The 21,405-nt window shown below is 36.9% G+C and overlaps 1 protein-coding gene across 5 annotated transcripts in view; it reads left to right on the top strand.

Moving 5' to 3' along the window:
• Positions 1 to 21,405, top strand: part of CERKL (CERK like autophagy regulator) — a 96,086-nt gene that overhangs the window by 36,535 nt on the left and 38,146 nt on the right. For 3 of the 5 annotated variants that reach the window (XR_008426185.1, XR_008426184.1, XM_053918822.2), the window contains exon 2: positions 10,300 to 10,542. The exons of 1 other annotated variant lie outside the window; for it this stretch is intronic. Coding sequence is in view for 2 of the 4 variants with exons in the window: in XM_053918822.2 (XP_053774797.1) it covers positions 10,300 to 10,542 (243 nt within the window). In the remaining 2 variants the exon portion in view is untranslated. The remainder of the gene's footprint in view (positions 1 to 10,299; positions 10,543 to 21,405) is intronic. One more of the 5 variants, XM_053918823.2, reaches the window with a different exon arrangement.

The following is a 21,405-nucleotide window of genomic DNA, read 5'->3' as shown; positions in this document are numbered from 1 at the left end:
TCTTGGAGAGAACATCACTTTCATTTGTAGCATTAGTCCTTTATGAATATTTCAATTTTATCACACATAATATTGAAAAGAAATACACTCAAAGCTAGAGATTTTTAAAAATTAAAAAAAATAAAATGTTCTGCTTCATCAAGAACAGTTAAGTGAAACTGTTTTTTTTTAAAAAACTGAATTTGATGTGGTAAAAAACGCAACAATCATTAGTAAAATTTGATGTCACTGCCTTAATTCAAGCTGACACCAGGAGTTTTGACCACCATGGCCTTTGCATTATTAGTGCAAATGTAAACATAGTGAAAAAGTCAAATAACATCCTTAGTATTATTATAAAAATCATTTTGATCCTGCATACCCTCTGAGACTACACATTGAGAATTGCTGCTGAAGGTGTTTTGGTTTATGTATTTAAAAGATTGACTTAATTTGCCAGTTTCTTCTGATTATTTGTTGGTATAAAACAACAGTATAAGTACAGACATACCTTTTATTAATAGTAGAGATTTGAGGGGGATCTAATTTCTAAAATCTCACTGAGATATTTGGAACATAAATTATATATCAAGGAAAAAGCTTTAGAACAGAAGATTGTCCATGATTGGAAGTCAGTATATAATTTTCAATTATACTGTTGTTTTTTAAAATTAATTTTATGTGGTAGTATGATTAAACATAGACTATGTAATTTAAAATTGTTAATATCAATTTGTATCATAGTCATTAAGTGTTGGTTTCAATACAGAATTACATGTTTATTGTCTGTATTTCAAATCTTCAACCCAAAGGATAATATTTACACTTTTGATTGATTAGCGCATTTTGGACTTCGTGGAAAAATACCTATATATCTTTAAGTGCTTGAATTCTTCAGAGAAGTATCTAAGCTATTTACCCATGACTTTGTGGAAAAATTACAGACAGAAATTGAACATTAATTTTTTATTTAATATGATAAAAATGTGGCTTTTGTGTGTTAGAGTAGCAATTTTTCTCTGTGTATTTCTCTCTGTAAATGATAAGCTTAAAATTTCCTTTAATTCTTTTACTAGATAAAAATGCTATTTATTGTCACTCTTGACATGTGTATGTATTTGGGAACTTAAACTTTTCTGCTAACAAATTCTGTGTCATAATTCTTGAGGATAATAATGCATTGTGATAGTTTTTCAGTAAGCTACAGAAGCAGCCCTGTTTGTTTAAACCCTGGTTTAACCTGATTATTAACAATTAAATTGTGTTTTCTTCTTACAATTAAAGTGTATTCAAATTTATTGGTCCCTTGCTTCACAGATTTATCTCAGTATGTGGTGTATTCAAATAGAATTTTGTATTTTTAATTAGGGGATTAGATAAGTAATTCTGAAGAGCCAAAAAAAGATTGTTAGACATCACATTGCTTAACCATCTAATATACCGTAAATGTGTGTATACACTATGTTGTGGGAGTCCTCTACCAGGCAGGCTTGTTTTCCAGGCAGTGTTTTAAAGACTGGACATGTGCAGAAACTGTGAGCACAATTAGCGCCAAGCAGATAAATCCAGCACTAATCCTGTTTACGGTCTGCATCAGACAGATGTGCCAAGATTGGTTTAGACAAGCCCTAGGCTTACAGTAATATTTTAAAAGTTCCATTCACTGTTCAGTTTTCGTGGAGCCTTTGCTCAATATTCTTAACTGTTGTTGGTTGTACTGTTCCTGTTAACCATTGTAACCTACTTTAAGCAGGTTCCGCTTTGCTCTCATGGTGACTGGGTAACCTGCCAAGCAAGGTTATCTTTATTCTCTGTAATTAAATTGACTTTTTCCCCCAAGAAAATACAATAGGAAGTGGGTGCTGAATTAAATAAATAGCATGGTATCCAATAGACGTATACTTAAATCCCCTGCAAGAACAGATGGTCCCAGTATCTCTGTAAGTAATGTGAGAGGACGGTTAATGTTCTGAAACAACCAGCTATGGCCAATACGATACTAATGAACCAATAGATTTCGAATAATAAACCACATACCGCAATGCAAAATTATATATCATCTGTAAGTTTTTAATTCTCATGATCTTTAAAAAAAGTGTCTGTAGATGATTTCTGTATTTTTACCTACTGTTAATCAACTATCAATTTATGGATAGTTTTATTTCATAGTTTTCACCAATAAAGGTATATTTTACATTAAGATAAAATTAAAGTTATATTTAAAATACATGCCCTGAAGTATGTTCTTTATTTTTTAGCTTCTCTTTTAACAGACTGTCTGCATGTGTTAGATTGTACATGGAAATGTGGCTTTTGCATACAATCACAGAAACATTTGCTTTTATTTGTGGCGGAAACTGGCTGTGCTATAACAGGTGGCTCACTCAGAGATCAAGGCAGCTATCTCATGGATGAAGAACTAAGCAGAAATATAAGACCTAAATTTTTGTTAGCACGTACAAATTTATAACTAAAATAGTTTACAGATAAAAAGCAGTACTTTTCTGATGCACATGGAGAGTAAAGTGAACCTAAGTCATTCTTGAGTTGCTGCTACAAGGGGGGAGGTAGATAAGTGCCCAGTTTTTATTGACCCAAAGCAATAGTCTTCTCTCTGAATGTGGTCTCCTCTTTTCCCCCCTCTAATCTCGTTTCTCATAAATATTTGTTTATTCTAAGCATGTCCCAAAGAGTAGGGTGTTTTGGCTTGGAGGCTGAGGAGAAACAATGACCTTCTTAGATTTTCAGTTTATCCTATCAGATGACTTCCAGAACCTTCACCTTCACTGGTGGTGAGCCTGAGGGCTGCAGGACTAGAAACCTGAGGACCTTTGGCCTTAGCTCTCTTTCAAGTCAAGGAAACCCAGGTCCCGCTGCCCCACGGAGCCAGCTGGTCAGCTGCTCCTATCTTAAGAACTTCGAAAACAAAACAAAGGCTAGAAAAACACCACCTAATCTAATGAGTGATTAAACAGTAGGTAGACAGTTCCATGCCTTTAAATTAAAACATTTTAAATTCAGGTTCACAGAATTCTAACAAGTTTTATTCCTGCAGACTTTATTGAAAATGAGAAAGCAATATTTTGTAAAACTAATATGCAAATCTTCACATATGTTACAAAATAATTATATTGAAAACCAAGTGAACCCTGCAATTAGAGAGAACTGGGCAGATTTACTCATGTAATGGAAGTGATTAACATTGCAGAAATAAATAATAGATCCGAATTTCTATGTAGGAAATTGGCACCTGATAGATTTATATAGCTACTGAGAAAAAAAGTCCTGAAGAGCAATATGCCTATAGTTAGAAATTCTCCCTTACAAACCTATTATTCTTATTTTCCTTTCAAATAAAAGCAAAATGCTTATTCTAAACCTGTACTTCTTCATCTTAGTCTCTTCTTGTCACATTGGCAAAGAGATCATTTTTGTGAAAACCCCAAATTTGAATTTGTGGGCAAATAAGGAGAAATTAGATTGGAAACCTGAGCAGGGAAAGCAGGAAATATCTCTCAGGGAGTTATGGGGATTTTCAGAATCACTTCTGCGAGCTCCTGGTTGCTATGGGTTTTTTTGTCTTTTTATTTTGTTTTTTTCCTTTTCGTTGAATTTATCAGGGTGACACTGGTTAATAGAGTTATAAGGGTTTAGGTGCACAGTTCTACAACATCATCTAAGCACTGTATTGTGTGTTTCCACCCACAAGTTAAGTCTCCTTCCATCCCCATCAACCCCCTGCTTTATATTCCTCCACCTGCCTCCACCCTCCTTGCCATCACAAACTGTTGTCCTACAATCAAACCTTCCGTTCCCTTGAAGGTCACCTCAGTTTCTGATGAAATACTAACAGTTGACACATTGGTTGTCTTGCTGTTTCCCTAAGGACTACTCAGAGGCAGACAGTATTTGGCCAACTCTTTTAGGTTTACCTAGATTTAAATCAGAGCCAGAGGGTTAGATGAGAGTGTGAGTTTACTTGAAGGGCCTTACTTCCCGTTCAACATTGGTAACAACCTGTAAAGACCAGCCAGAGCTCTTGGATTTAAATCTTGGATCTGCCTCCTGCCAGATGTATGATCATGGACAAGTTCCTTAGACTCCGTCCTGCATCTCTTCTCTTTCAGGAAAATACATGTACTACAGAGGGTTGTTGTGAGGGTTGAATGAGATAGGACAGGGAAAGTGCTCAGGGCGACGTCTGGCACATAGCATATGCTCATTAAATATTAGCTACCCTTACTTTGTAGGAATGGAATTTGAAAAATTACAACAAGTAATATGATCAGGAACTCTTTGAGGATGAGCAAAGAAAACAATCTTTTTCAATTAATTACAGAAAAAATTCATTGTAGAAAAATGTAAAATTCATATACACAAACTGAATCACCATTTCACTATCCAAGTTTTCATATGCATATTCATATATATGTGCATGTGAAAATATATTACACATACATTACATATTCAGTAAATATATACCAAACAGTAGTGGAAATGTGCAATACTATTTTAGGTACTTTTCTAGTCAGACTTCTACATTTTAATGGCTGGCTAGCATTCAGTTATATGAATATATTTTATCTTACAGAATCAATACTCTGTTATTGCACATTCAGGTCGTTTCCAAGTCTCACCCAAATAGTGCTTGGGTGAGCATTCTCTTAGCTAAATTGTGCATGTTATTTATTTCCTTAGGGTAAATTTCTGGAAGTAAATTGCAGCATCAAAAATGTGCACATTTAAAGCATTTTTCCTTCTGTTTATTTGTAAAGAGTATAAAATATGCTGATTACAGAAAGGGAAATTATGGAAGCTTACAAGAAAATATTAATCTAATACTTATATAAGATATATGTATCTTATATACCACATATCTCTTTTTTAATAGGTAACCAATGTTAAGTTTATTGTGTGTTTTCCACTGGGTTTATTTTTTTTCTCATAATGGAAGTGAGGTCAAATCCCTCAGGTTACTTTGTACCTGCTTTTATTCCACTAGTTTATACCTCTTAACATGAATACCTGTCCAGATCAGAACACACATCTAACTTGTTTATTTATGAGCTGTGGAAGACTGACTCAACCATCTTCCTATAGAAGAACATGAAGATTGCTTCAAATTGCTTTGCTATTATAAACGCTGCTGCAATTAACATTTTGAAATCTTTTGAAACATATTTCCAACCAACTTGTTCTCCAGCAGTTACCATTTGTACAGCCCCACCAGCGCTGGGACTGGCTCTCTCCCCACACCAGCATTGAGCATTAGTTTTGATCTTGTGCCAATTTAAAACGCAACAAATGGTATCTTGTTGTGTTGATTTGCATTTCTTTGATTACTAATTAGATTGAACTTTCTCATATTGGTCAATTTGCATTTCTCCTTTTGTGAAATACCTGTCTCGGGCCTTTTATGTACTTTTCCACCAAAGTGTTTCTTTCCTTGACTAAATAGGTTATTTAACTATCATATGTTGCAAATATTTCTGCCCAGTTGCCTTTTGCTTATGACTTCTATTTTTAGGTGTCTGGAACTTTACTGGCATTAGATAACTTTTACATTAAGTATCTCAGTGTGTCTGCCTCTACCGCCAGGCTGAGGGCTTTACTGCTTTACTAATTTATGGTTATATATAAAGTTTCCTGTGCTCTAGATACATTGGTGTATATTATGGGATAAGGCTCTACATTTTTCTTTTTTAAAACATTAATCAGTTCTAAATCACCTTTTACTCAGCATTTCCAACTGAACTTAGATGCCATTATTATCACATTGGTAACTTGTTAAATGTATGTAGATGTTTCTCTGGACCATTCACATATACATCCTAGATGTTTTCATTATTATAGCTTTATAAAATATATCTGATCAGACATGTACTCCCTGTCACTACTGTACTTTAAAACATTTTCTTTATTAATGTAATATATTTATTCCAAAAAAATTTGCAATCATTTGATTAGGTTCCTTGCCCCTACATCAAAGAAAATACCTTTGAGACTTTGATTGGGATTGCATTATATGTAGTTACTGATATGAGAACACTGTCATGGGAAAGATGTAACCTTGGGAATTGGTATGTCTCCATTTATTCAATTTTTTGTCTCTCAGTATACTTTGAAGGGCTCCCTCACACCCCCATATTAGTCTGGGATTATTTTTGATAAATTTATTCCTAGGTATAATATGTTCTTTATCCCCATTATGCCTTCTTCCTGATATTAATATATTTGTCAACATCTTCCTTACTGGGTACTTTTTTAGTTCTCATGATTTTAAGTTGATTCTTTTTGGGCTTTGCAAATATATTGTTATATCCTCACTAAATATTTATAGTTCAGCTCTCTCTGCCTTTCCTACCACCAATGGTCATCTTTTATTCATTTCCGCATACATGTCTGAATAATTGGGAATGGTAAGAGTGATGATAGGTATTCTTGCCCTATATCCAGGAATTCAGGTTTTCACTACTAAGTTTGTTTTTGGCTGTTGGTTTACTATCTTTAAATTTGCAATTTACAAGAGTTTTTAGATTGGAATAGTCAGTGAATTGTTTGTTGCCCAGGTAAAGCAAACATGGTGAAAATTCAGACTATAATATAGGACTTTGAGTGAAAGGAGTTTCTCTCATCCACGTTTTCTTTTTCCCAACCGTTCTTTGTTCCCTCCCTCTGTCTTTCCCTCTGTCACTTCCTTTCTTCTTTCCATATTTCCTTCCTTCCTTTCCTTGGAGCCCTTATTTGTTATAAGTTTAACTCCATGTAAAAATTAAATTTATGTGAGACACAAGGCCACAACTAATATAAGATTAGCCTAGAAGAAGTTATTTGCAACATATATCATACATATATAGTAAAGGACCAGTGTCCAGAATATTTGAAGGGCTTCTACAAATTAGACAAGAAGCATCTCAATAGAAGGAGGGAAATACTTGTGTAGAGGAAACTCTTTTAAGATATACAGATGGAAAATAAATAAATGAAAAGATGTTCAATTTTAGTAATTATTGGACTAACTGATTTGGGGGAAAGAACCAACAGATATAGTCAAGGATATAAATTGTTTTAAGGTAGGGAAGTGATACAACTTACCTGTATACATTCAGCTGTATGAAGCAGACACCTAGCAACACCACTATATGGAAGGCAAGCTTCTGTACACTTCAGGGGGCACCATTTATTGTACTGTGCATTGCATATCATTGGATGAGGATTTGTCAGGACCCTTGGCAGGCCTGCTTTGTTTCGTTCCTGAAGGATCTGGGGTCTCCCTGGTCCCTGGTGTTCTACAGACCTGACCATATGCCAGCAGCTCAATAAGTGCAAACAACGTATCATAAGCTCACCAGGTAAAAATACAGGGTGGTGCAAAAGTGGGTTTACAGTTGTTCATATGGAAGTAAAATAAATAATAATTCAAGAATAAGCTCTGTGTTCGCCTACTCACAACTATAAACCTAGTTTGCCCAACCCGGTGTGTTTCTGATGATATAATGTGAATAAGCTTGGTTTCCATTCCGTGTGATAAATACTGTCTAGCTCTTAGTTTCTCATATATTCTTCCCCAAAATGAACCAGGGTTCCTTGAGAAATCCAGATAAGCTTGGAATACTATGCTGTTATAAGGAAGAAAGTTTATTTCCAAAGACATGTGGAGGTTGAAACAAAGGAGGCAGGTTGGAGGAACTCTCACTGGTCAGTGTGTGACAATTTGGAGTATTGAAATGGAGGCCAGAATTTTAATGAATTGAAAAGTTGAGTCTGGAATAGATCATAACTTCGTTATGTGATCAAAGGGAACAATCTGACATTTGCTAAAGAAGCATTTTCAAAGTGTGGTCTAGGATCCTTTCCGGGAGTTAGTGACACAACAGCTGTCTTTATAATATTACTAGGAGCTTCCCGGCTATTTTTACTCTCCTGCTCTCCCAGGATACAGTGGGGTTTTCCAGAGGCTCTGAGGTATGTGGTGACATCATTTCTTTGATGGCTAATGGAGTGTGTGCTTTCTATTCTTGTGTTTTAAAGTCTTGATCTTCATGTCTAATACAGTAAACATTGATAGATGTAAACTGCGTAAATAAAAGTTATATGGAGCCCTCAATCTTTAAGAATATAAATGAGTTGAGCAACCAAAGAGATTGAGAACCATTATACTACACAAAAGCAAATCTGATCAATGTCGGCTAATTAGTATTCACAGAAATGGGGCGGAGTAAACCACAAAGGTCATTCAGGCCTGTGGCACATTTTAGCTTCTGATGATACAGTACTTCCACTCTACTGATCAGCTTAAGGAATGATTGTAGTAATAGTGATGACTGTTTTATTTTCTGAAACATATCGTTTCTTGTCCAATTGGTATTTGGAGGGTATTGGGGACAGTAGCAGGAAACTGTACACCAACCTGACGCCAGAACCTTCTGTGGAAATGACAAGCCCGAAAATTGGACTTTGGGTTCACCTGATCCCACAGCCATGAACATTGAGGGAACAGCTTGTTTCTTTGTTTCTTTTTTAGTGGCATGTGTGCTTCCTGAGCAACAGTTTGCGGAGTGGTTGCAGGAGGCGAAAAAACTCCCTGTGAGTGCAAAGAAGGAATTTTTTAAAGCACCTGAAAGTCTTTGCTGTGGTCTGAGAATATTGTTGAGCCTGCTGAAGGGCTGAGGGAGCTGAGAGAGGGCCTCTGCTTCCTGGGGCTGCTTCAGCCCTGCTGTCATTTCTGCATGAGTTTCTGTGGATGACCTTTTCTCCTCTCATGTGTCAGATTTTTCTGCTTCACAGGCATAGTGATTTTTGACTGGGAGATACCGTGAATATTTTGGTATTCCTATATTCTTGAGCTTTGCTCTAGAATATAGTTAAGTTACTTGGACACAGTTCAGTCCTTTTGAGGTTTGCTTGTAAGCTTTGTTATGTGGAATCAAGGCAGGCTTTCGTCAGCTCACTAATGAGATGGAACTCTTCTAAGTGCTCTCCCCAGTGTCCCATGAATTTCAATATTTTCCCACTTTGTCTGGTGGGAACTACCTGTGTGATCCCTGAGCACTGTTCTCTTTAATCCTTTGGGTGGGGCTTCCCCTGGCCTCACACACATCTGAGCCATACTCGACTGAAGATTCAAGGGAGACCTCTGCAGGTCTGCAGAGTTCTCTCCCCGAGCAGCTCTCTCCTCTCCAGCAATTTGCCCAGGGAACTCTGGTCATCTTGGTTTTCCTGGACTCCCAACTCCTTCTCAACTCAGGGAGAGTAGCAAGCTCCTCGACAGGTCCCCTGCTGTGGTCTAGAAACCTGAGGCAATTCTATGGCTCCTTTGCCACCCCTTCCTCAACATTCTCTGTCCTGTGCCACCTCATGTCTGACATCGGAAAACCAAAGTTTTGACTAACTTACTGGGCTTTTTAAGTTGTTTCTGACAGAAGGTAAAACTGGTCCCTGACATTCCATGTTGGCTAGAGTAGAAGTTTTAGAAGTACTTTTGCACAATTATAAGACCACTCCTACTTGGAGAGTCAATAGGAATAGTCCTTTCCTAACAACAATTATTTTCTGGCCTGTGGTTAAACAATAACATTCCATGACACTATGAAAGAAAGTCTGTGGTAACATTCAAGTGGGTCTTCTTTTTAGATTGGCAGGGATTCATTTTATAATCACAATAATCTTACTCTGCTTCCTTTTGCACGTGTGTTACTTTACCTAGAACGTACATTTTCTTTCCTTTCGGGCACGTCCAACCTTTTGGCATCTCTGGGCCACACTGGAAGAAAAGAGTTGTCTTGGGCTACACAGTAAATACATTGCAACATGTAATCACAAGAAGAATCTCATAATGTTTTAAGTACATTTACGATTCTGTGTTGGGCTGCATTCATAGCCATCCTGGGCTGCATGGGGCCTGTGGGCCTCAGGTTGGACACCAGTAAATGGTACCTTCAACGACCTGTCAGCTCTTTGGGTGAATTGTATTCTTTCCATTACTTTATTCTGTCCATATTAGTAGCAAGGAGCCTCTTGTGTGATACTCATTTATTATTACTGAAATGTTGCTTTATGTTCTTAGAATCCTACATACATTGAATATCCTCAGGCTCTGAATGTCCCAGGCCTTGTGTGGCAGAGACTTCCTGCCATTTTTCTATTTTTTATTCTTGGGGAAATAGACTCAACTTTTCCCTCCTCATCTCCTATTGGGATTGACATAAAGGACAATCAGTAAAATTACAAATGAGAAAGATTTCCTGGGTTTTTACTATTATTTCTACGTAGAAGATATGGACACAGTGGTTTTGATTGGAACATTTTTTCTTTTTCCAGGTGACTCCAAGTGTGACTTGTCGTGTAAAGAAGAGTTTGTTGAGCTCAAGGACATATTCTCTGTCAAACTGAAACGACGTTACTTTGCTAACCTTCAGGGAAATGGCACTTTATTGGGTATCACACTCTTCATCTGTTTGAGAAAGGAACAGAATAAATTAAAGGATTCTGCACTGGATCTTATTAATTTAAGCGAAGACCACTGTGACATATGGTTTAGACAGTTCAAGAAAATTTTGGCAGGTAAGTACTCCTCATGGGAATTTTTAATGAGTCTAGTTTCCTTGATGTGGGCTATTAATATAAACATGATTTCGTATTTACGAGCACAGAAACTCTTGACTATGTTGATGTAGTTTCCTTCTAATCCTGGTTTGTTGAGTGTTTTCCTCATGAAAGGGAATTGAATTCTCTCACATACTTTTTCTACATAGATTGAGATCATACAGCTTTTTTTCCTTCATTCTGTTAATGTGGTGTATTCATTCATTACATGTTGAACCATCCTTGCAATAGAGGAATAAATCCTCCTTGGTCATGGTGTATATTTTAATATGTTATTGAATTTGACTTGCTGGTGTTTTGTTGAAGATTTTTACATCATTATTCTTAAGAGATATTGGTCTGTAGTTTTCTTTTTTGTTCTTTTTCTTGTATCTTCATTTGACTTTGGTGTCCAGTAATGTTGGCCTCATATAATAAGTTAGGAAGGAACCCCTGAAGACCACTTCTATGAAGAAGCTGTGATAATCGGAAATAACGCAGTTTTTAAATAGTTCAGTTCAGTTGAAGGTTGTTTTTGAAAGCATACTTGTTTTTCTATTAATGTCCCTGGAGCTCACATTCGAATTTATCTTCCTTCTGCTGATGCAGTGATGGCAAGTGCATGTGTGAGCTGGGTGGCTTGAGAATAGCGGTTTTTTGAAGAGAATATTTAAGTAGTTGATTTCAGGGTAGATTTTTCTGAAGTTAAATATCCACAGAAAAGAGAACATATTTACTAGAATATTATCTCTGAATGAATTCAGTGATCTGAAAATTTGTGTTACTTATATCGTGTATCCTAAATATAATGCATGAAAACAAATACAATGCAACTCGAATTTTAGAAAGTATCTTGTTAAGTAACCAAATTGAGTTTTAGGACTGACTTTTTCCTCCTGGGTTTGTACATCTTACTTTCTTTTTGCTCGTTTCTTCCTGTTTGCCAGATTGATCAGGGTAGAGGCAGCTGGTGTAGTCAGTGATGCGGTTTGGAGTGTGATGACAGTGGGCAGACATGGGTGCCAGACCGAGCAGGCTCATGGTGACTTCAGATGGTTTCAGGCCAGGCATCCTTAATCAAGACTGGGTATGGTGTCGGGCGGGTACTAGACTTATCAGGGGATCACTTCAAAATTATAAAAATGCTTAACCATTATGCTGTACAGCTGAAACTAATTTAAAGTAATATTCAGTGTCAAGTGTAACTGGGGGGAAAAGAAAAGGGGGAAGACTGAGGACCCAAGCTGGTCAAGGGCAGCCAACTGATAAGGGTACACTGATAAAAGATAAGCTGACCTGACATAGTAAAGCGATGTGACCCTGTTACTATGTGACCCCCATCCTTCCTTATTATCCACTGTGGGACCTTCAAGGAGACCTGATTCTTTCAAGAAGGCAGGAAAACCACAAGGACCATAGTTTAGTTTATCTCTTAGAAACATAGGGAATATATACAAGGTCTGTCCAGAAAGTATCCAGTCATGTAATATGAAAAATAGAGACATTTATTGAAGAAGATACAAGATACAAGAAATATTGTACACAGGACAATGATGCCTCGGTCCCCTTCAAAGTAGGCACCTCGGGACCTCACACAGTTCTACCAATCACCATCAGCTGCTCCATCATATTTTCCTGAATCTCATCGATGGTCTGAAATCTCTTCTCTTTCAATGGTGATTTTAGTTTTGGGAAAAACCAGTAGTCTCGGGGCACCAAATCTGGGCTGTGGGGGGCCTGAGTCACCTGGGTGATTTGATGTTTTGCCAAAAAACTCTACATGAGACGTGATGCATGAGTGGGCATTTTGTCGTGATGAAGCTGCCAATCACCAGTTGCCCATAGTTGCAGCCTTCTGAATCATCCAAATAGTTTCTGCAGAGGAATGTTCAAGGTTAATGCAAAATTTGATGCAGACTTGTTGATCTACTCGCTCAGTCATTTTGAATGTGAAAACCACACAGTACACATGCTCACTCAATGACATCTAGCACCCCCCACTGACTAGTGTAGTAAGTTATCATTGTTCACACATGCACATTCCAGTCCACTCTCCTGGGCTGCCAGGTTATATCGATGTCTTGCAAACCGTTATTATATTAACAATGGCTGGAGTTTTTCCAGACAGTCCTTGTATGTATATAAGGTGGGGTGAAAGTAGGTTTACAGCTGTGAGTATGCAAAACAGAGTTTATTCTTGTGCTATTTATTATTGTATTTTCCATATGAACACCTGTAAATCTACATTTCCCTACCCTGTATGTTTAACTTAAAGCATTCCACTTTAATGTAGGGTCTTTTATAGTGTTATCTCATGTCAGGAGAGATTTTTTTAAACCTGAAATAAAAATTAAAAATTAATAAGATCAATTGAATAAAATTCCCTAACATCAGCAGTTACTTATGAGACGTCCATGGTCTATAAAATAAGAATGGGCCATGTTATTAAGACAGGCAAGGCTCTTCCTTGCACTGAAGGTCTGAGGGTATCTGTTCCCATGGGACTTATGAAGGGCTGGCGGGGTGACGGTGAGAGGCAGCTTCCTCAATATATCTCACCCATAAAGCCCATAGTGAGTAAGCAGAGGACATATCAGCAGAGCTTAATTTAATAAATGCAATTTTATAGGAGTAGAGGGACTTGTCAAAATAAACTATTCAATTTTTGTTTCAGCTTAATGAATGATATTTTGGCTTGGTCTAGGGTGAAAATGTAGGTAAATTACATCTTTTAGGCTCTCATTTTTGGGAATGTTGCTTTTTGTATTTTTCATTTTCAGCATTGAAGGCAGTAGTGAATGGAGTCATATCTTTGGCATGATTCTGGAGTACAGACATATTTATTAATTAAAAGAGAGATAGATTGATCCACTTGCCTATCGGTAGGCACTTGGGTCGCTTCTGTATCTTGGCTACTGTAAATAATGCTGCAGTGAACATAGAGGTGCATATATTCTTTTGAATTAGTGTTTGGGTTTCTTCAGATATATTCTCATAAGTGGAATTGCTAGGTCAAAAGACAGTTCCGTTTCAAAATTTTTGAGGAAACCTATATTGTTTTTCATAGTAGTTGAACCAGTCTACATCCCCACCAATGGTGCACTAGGGTTCCCTTTTCTCCACATCCTTGCCAGCACTTGTTGTTTGTTGATTTATTGATGATGGCCATTCTGACAGGTGTGAGATGGTGGCTTATTGTGGTTTTAATTTGCATTTTTCTGATGACTGGTGATGTTGAGAAACTCTTTGTATGTCTATTGTCCATCCGTATGTCTTATTTGGAGAAGTGTCTCTTTAGTTCCTTTGCTCATTTTTAAGTTGGATTGTTTGTTTCTTTGGTGTTGAGTTTACAAGTTCTTTATACATTTTGGATATTAACCCCTTATCAGATGTATCAGTGAATATGTTCCCCCATTCTGTGGGTTGTCTTAATATTTTTAGTTTTTTTGTTTTGTTTTGTTTTTTTGCTGTGCAAAAACCTTTTAGTTTGATGTAGTCCCACTTGTTTATTTTTAAAAATATTTATTTATTTTTTAGTGGACTCAGCAGGTCCTGTAGGAGGGGCAAACTGACAGATCAGCGACACCTTCATCCTACACAAATAGTGGTGGAGGCTCCAAAGCTCTCTACCAAACACTGTGTTATACCTACACTCCCTTTTTAAGTTTACAATCTTAATGTTTGTTTCTTGATGTTTCCTTGATTTTTTTCCCCTTGATTTTCTTTCACTTTCAAATCCCTGTAGTCCAGGCGTTCATTAAAGTGTCTGTCATCTGAGAATCAAACATGATTGGCTCACACATCACGCAGTAAGTGGCTTTCTTTCCCAGCTTTTCCGGGATGAGGGTAATTGCTTACCTCTTCCTGCTCTGCTGGCCCTGATTTCCATGGAGTATGGTCATTTGTGGATTACCTTCCTGTCTCACATCCATGTCTCTGCTTTGTGCTACAATGAATCAAGTTTGGCAGTTGGTGATTATTCATTGGTTTCCAAATTTGTTTGTAAAAAAGCCCCCATCCAAGGAATTTGTGTTTGAAGCAGACCTGACTTAAGTTGGAGGCCAGGGGTAGGGGGAGGTAGGGACTCACAGTTGAATATTAGGCATCACTACTTTTAAGTCCAAAGAAGTTGGTTTTAACTGATGCTGTGGCAAAACCAGTAGATTAAGTTTTTTTGCATTGATTTATTTGAATGTTGTCTAAATCAGTAAATGGAATTATTTTCTTGCCATCCTTGTACACCTTTCCCCAGGTTCTTCCCCTCTGTGAACAAAAACCTGAAGAAGACATGGAAAGGCTCAACTAGTTTTCTGTTACTCTAATTAGTCTAACAATAGTAATTTTAGTATTGTATATTTGGATATTGAGTTACTTTCAAATATGCAGATTTATATTTTAAACTGGAGCAACAAATAAGATATGATAACTTTTTGAGGAAGGAACAAATTGGCAGTACTAGGAGGAAAAGGAAGTCAACTCTCAAAGACTTTAAGTTTTAAGACTAACTGACAAAGACTGACCAAGTTAAAGTGAGTTTGTAAATATAAAAAAGGAATCTTAGAATTATTTCTGTTTTTATTTGAAAATTAGTCCTCTTGCATTCTAATTTTTAATGCACTTAATCACAGCATTTTAAAAATTATTAGTAATATAACACCATAACTTTACTAATAAATTTACTAATAGGCAATATTGGTTAATTCATCATACACACAGTTTGTATCAGGTACCGTGTTAAGTGCTGGGAGTACAAAGATGAATGAGATGTAACCCTGGATGAAACACTTTTGCCCTGGGAGACAAAGAAACTGTTATTGTAAATGTGTTAAGGGCCACATGAAAATATGAACAAACTCGTAAGGATCATAACCATTGATCATTGATTCAGAAATTCAAATCTTTAAAAAATGTAATTAAGGCTGATATGTAGTCAGTGATAAGCCTAGTATATAGTCATTGTGGTGAAAGCCATTTAACACGGTCTTTTCTGCTGTTTTTACATCTGTGATACAAAAACAAACAGGTGCAACCTTTACATTTACCAGGTACATTAGATATGTTAATTTTATTCAGTTAGGTGTGATCAGTCTCTGCATATTTGGGTTTCCTAGGAATGGTGAATTGTAAGCTCTTCTGGATCCTGAACTAACCTTTCTTCTAGCCACTAGAGTCTATACTTTAAAGCATATTCGCATTTGGGATATATTACAGTATCCTACTGGAGACCTTTAGCAGGCTGGCATTTGGAGAGGAATACCTGAAGAAGTGAGGAAGAGTTGATGTGATGGGAGTAGATGAAAGCTTGCCATCTTCACTAGAACAGAATTAAAAAGAAAAGCAGAGGACTAAATAAGGAATCTTGGGGGATATTCATATATTAAAATAGGCAGAGAAGGCCTGGCCGGGTGCGTCAATTGGTTGGAGCGTTGTCCCATACACCAGAAGTTTTCGGGTTCCATCCCTGGTCAGGGCATGCACCTAGGTTGTGGGTTTGATCCCTGGTCAGGGAGTGTGCAGGAGGAGACTGATCAATGTTTCTCTTCCTCTCTCTCTCCACCTCCTTCCCTCTCCCTCTAAAATCAAACATGTCCTCAGGTAAGGATTAAAAAAATAAGCAGAGAAGGTAATAGCTGGAACTAAGAAAATAGAAATGGTCAAGGCATAGAAGAACCCTTCCAGCACAGGACCATGGAATTTTGCTGTCATTTTAGGCTCTATTAATTTATTTTTAATATTTAATGGTTACCTAGAGACAATGAACAAAGGTATTTTTAGCACATATTTGGTTGAGTTATTTCTGATAATTTTGTTTCATTTCTAACTGCTAATTTCATAAATAGGCAAATATAAATGTCATGTTGTTTACTTAATACATTTTGTCCTTGTAATGAAGCCTGCTCTTCTCGCTCAACGGCCTCACTCAGTTTTCAGATATAAAAAAGAAAGTAAATGGAAAAACTACTTGCTTTTTATTCCCGAGAAGAGTTTTCCTAGTTTCCCACTGGCTGTCAAATCTGTTTCCCATGTGATGATACTTTGATAGCCAAAACCTGGACTTCTTAAAAACATGATTTTGTTTAATGCTTATGTTGTCTTGTATAAGAAAATCATGGTGCAATACATTTTTGGGCTTTCAAAATCCAAGTGATATTACCAATTATATTTTTGTGAACCAGAAAGATTTTTTTCTCAGTAGAAGAACAGAATAATGTGAAATTTTACTTGGACATGTTGCAACATGATGTACTTATAAGCAAAAATAAACTGGAAATCAACATTATAATGATTATTTTAAAAAGAGCAGTTGTTGTATGTTGAACGTATGATAGCTTCAGACATTTGGTGAGGCACTATTTGAATTGGCAACACTTGTCTCCTTAGGGACGAGTTATTTTCTGCAAGAACATTGTGTCTGAAATATGGACAGTTTCTCTTTTGAAGCACTGAAAAAGTGATGTGACATTTTGTTTTATGACCAGTTGAGCTGGGCATTGAAATCACGCATGTCACCTCTGAATATGCTTTTATTATCAGTATACATTATAGCGATGTGAAAACTGATTAAATATGTATTACTCATTTACATTTGGTTCACACCGAAGTCCAATCCCATTTGAAGTACTGTGTGCAGCAGAGATCCTGTGACGTCTGCCTCCTGTGGTGGCTTCCCACTGCGCTCATGGACTGTCCCCGCCACCCTGCAGGATACGCCTGACTGGGTAGGATCCACACCTGCCACCCACTGCCGAGCCAGTGTCCCTCCTCATTGATACGCCTTATACTTACTACTGCTGAGTAAGGCTTTGTTTAAGCAAGGCTTGCAAAGCAAAAATACTTGAAAACCTCTGATTTAGTCATCCCTGGGACGATAACCTACTAGCATATTTTAACCTGTCATGCCTGTTGTGGTTCACCTCCAGGCACACAGAGACCTCGGGACGCTTTCTAGGTACTGAAGTATACATTCACTGTGGCGATCAGACTTGGAACAAAGCCTTGGAATAAAAGAATTCTATTCTTTTCAATATGTCACTTATTAAATATATATTTAAATGTATCTCCTTCCTATAATTTTATAAAATATTGTGTATCAATCAACTTATAAATAAGAAAAATATAGTTTATCAAATGAAAGATTGAAATTGAGTTAAAAATGAGTTTACTTTGAAGTTTTCTTTCTTTTTCTTGAACTTCCTTAGCTGGACATTCAGAGGCAAACAGTGAAATTAAATGAATTCTATTATATTTGTAATGATTAATAGCACTGTTTAGCTCTTCAAAGGACATTAACATATTAAAAAGAAAATCTTTTAAAAATAAATCTCCAATTTCACCAAATTTGTAAATGAAAATATATCATTGTCATGGAAACTTTGCTTAGTAAAGAATGTAAAAAGGTATTTACCCTGAACCTAGGGGGTTTTACCTTTTGGGACGTTTGCACTCTAGCAGTCCGCAGTGGGAGAAATCTCCGTGAGAGTCTGCGGACACAATGAACCGAGCAGTCGGTCCCTTAGAACTTCACGTGATAGAACAAGCAGAGAATGGGAAGTAAGTTTAAATGATCAAACAAAAAGAGAAATTGAAAACAGAGTAGAGTGAAATAAAAATGGGTAGCATTTGTGCGTGACGTATGCATGTGTGAATTTTGTTTTTAAAAATTCATCCTTCTCAGGATTTGCTGTTCTTGAGTCTGAAAATTCAGGGGTTTTGGTTAAATGGGTCTGGATGGACAGGGGCCTGAGTTCCCCTGAGAAGTCCCTTCAGTGTTTCTAAGGTTTTGCCCGGGCCAGAACCACAGATGTCAGAGATTTGAACAACACAGGTTTGATTTATTGAACACGTATAAAATTCTGCACTCCGCACTTACCAAAGCTACTTTTGCTGGGACTAATTACAGGTGGCAGATCATTATATACTCTTATTATGTTAAATATTCTTAAATGTTAGCCAACACCTATTCCTGAGTCTTGTAATGTCATCACTTCTTCCTGGGACTGCTTCACAAGAGCCTGTCAAAAACTGACAAACGTGCCAAGGGTTTCTCTTGTCACTTTATGAGTTTCCTTTCTTATTAACATCAGCTGTAACTTGCAGCTGTACTACTCTTAGCTGAAGGAAAAGCAGGATCATCCCTTTACAAACTATTAATGCTGTTTGTACTTGGGATGAGTGACCCAAGACCATCTTCCCAAGTGGTTCTCACGGGCTTCTACAGCATTTTAATCTTAAGGGAGGAATCTATTTTTGCATGTAATTCATTATAATTATATTTAAAAACAAGTAGTTGGTGACTGGAGAAAATCATATTCCTGCTTCAGTCATTGAGAGTATCTGGAGAAATAGGATTTGGTTGATTTTCAAGTTATTTCTGGCATATTTCAAATTCTTCTGCTAGATAAAACTCCTTTGTGTATTTTGTGTAACTAAATGTCTTCTCTAGAGAAAAAAAAATTAGGTGTGCTTTGTCATATCTTATGCGATTATATTCCAAAGTCTAAATAAGGATTTCTCTAAATATACCCAGCAAAATGTTGAATTGTTTTTATGCTATTAAACAAAGTAGCTAACATTTTTTCCTTTACTGAATTACAAAGAAGTCATTATTTTAAAAATTGAAGTCTTAATAATGGCCGACATTTATTAACCATTTACTATGATCCACTTTTGTGAGCAATTTTTATAAATTAGCTCATTAAATCTCATAATACTAGCATCAATAACTACAAATATGTTCCCATAAAAAAGGAATATTATGTGTTTTGCTAAATTTGAAGAATTAAAATAATGCATGACTTAGCAAATAGTGGAATTAAGTAAGTTATTATTATTATTATTATTCTCATTATCATCTCTCAGCTTATATATGAGAAAACTAAGGCTTCAAGTAGGACAATCTAAGGTTACACAACTAGTATGTGGTAGAGGAGCCCTGATGTATGCGTCTGTATGTGTCTAAATCTGGAGCAGGGCCCTTCATCTGTGTTCTCTGGTGTACTGGGTCGGTGGTGTCCTCTGCTGCCCTTGAGTATGTTACATTCCCTTTACAGTTTTTACTCCATCCCAGGAAAAGAATTTCAAACTTTTTTTTAAAATCCTTGCCTAGGGACATTTTTTTTCCTTACTTTGAGAGAGAGAGAAGAAGAAGGGGAGGAGAGAGAGAGAGAGAGAGAGATACAGAGAGAGAGAGAGAGAGATACAGATACACTTTGATTTCGTGCCTTGGTGTATGTGAGTCCCTGGAACTGAAATAAAGGAGCAGCTTTAAAGAGAAAGACAAGCCATTTCCCTTTATACAAACTGAGTTTTCTTTGAGATGTAGAGGTGAAGACACTTTGAGGAACCCCTTAAAGCTGGCTCCTATGTTCTTTCAACCTGCTGCCATCAATTTTGGGAGCATTTCTTCAGTTTTTGCACAACACTGTATTCCAGGCTTATCTTCTACCTTCTCTGCCTGGCCATGGAATGAGCCACTTTTCTAAGTAGTTTTGTCTCCTTTTGGTGGGGAATAGTATTAGGAAACCAAAATCTGAGTGCTGGGTGTGTGCATAGCTCTTAGGTTGTGATAACTTTTAGGTTCTTACCACAGACAGAGCTAGGAAATACTGATTAGAAGTCAGGACTTTTATATTTGATAACTCTAATCCCAGTCCAGTCCTGTAGGATTCTTTCTTGTTTCTTCCCTTTCCATGCATGTGTCTCTCTTCTCCCATAGTAAGAACCCTGCCTCCCAGTAACATTTATCTCTTTGCTCAGTGATACACAGTAATATACAAAATTGTTTCAGAATAGCTGCAACCGTGCCTCTATCAAAAATAAACCTACTAAAAATAAGTTCAAGATTTGTTGGTGGTTCTTTTTTTGGCATCCTAGACTGAAAGCATGTATTTCGAGTGTGAATCAACTTAGGGAGAACTGACATCTTGGACCAGAACGCATGTAGCAAAACTTTTCACGCAGTTGCTACAGTCTTCCAAAACGGAAATTCCAAAGCAATGTCATTTTGATGGAGAATATCCCTCAGAATTATTTCTCAGCTTTCTTGTACAGAACTGTTAGGCTTTTAGAAACATAATATCATTACCACGTGTAATGCAGGGCTCATTTTTGATAAATATCTAGTTCCTGAACCTTTTTTGAAGCCTCTCTGTTTACTTCCTTGTAAAAGGAAGAACCCCCACCCTCCCTATCTGATCACCCTCAGTGTCTGCTCAGGTTCTTCATCCTCCACCATCCCCCAGGGGATACCTGATCCCTCCGGTCTGTTAGGTGGTTTTAGTCAAATCCCCCTTATCTCTGAGTCTTAGTAATTTTCCATTCACTGACACCCCCCCCCCCCCCCCCCCCCCGCCCCGGGGATCCTGCTATAAATTCTCAGTTGCCCATTTTTTATTCCAAAATGAACCATGCTCTCTGCCGAGGTCTGTTTCCTTCTATTATAAATGTTGTGAATAAAATCTGTTTTTATCACTTTATCTACTGTTCAGCTCAGGTTTTTCTTTGGCAACATATATTACACAGTCCATAAATTTTTTCAAGAATCTTCGTTTTTGCAGTGGAACATATGTTCTTGGAATACTAAAAACTGTGATTTTTCGGTCTATTTTGAGGCCCTGCAGATAACTAAAAACCTTCAAAGACACACACACACGTGATCCAGAGAGAGATTGTGAAAAACCTTTCTAACTGATAAAGATCATCGAATTAAAAAGTGTTCATGAAATTATTCCCGGACATTTTTATAGTTAATTTTGTAGTTTCTGAAGGATTTAATGTACAATTATGTTATCAGATTGGATTTTTATAAATGTAATGATATTTAAATGCTAATTAATTATTTCA

This window comes from Desmodus rotundus, chromosome 2 (assembly GCF_022682495.2).
Source record: "Desmodus rotundus isolate HL8 chromosome 2, HLdesRot8A.1, whole genome shotgun sequence".
In the NCBI taxonomy this organism is placed as follows: Eukaryota; Metazoa; Chordata; class Mammalia; order Chiroptera; family Phyllostomidae; genus Desmodus; species Desmodus rotundus.
Note: the sequence above shows the minus strand (reverse complement) of the source record. Positions and strands in the feature narration are given on the sequence as shown.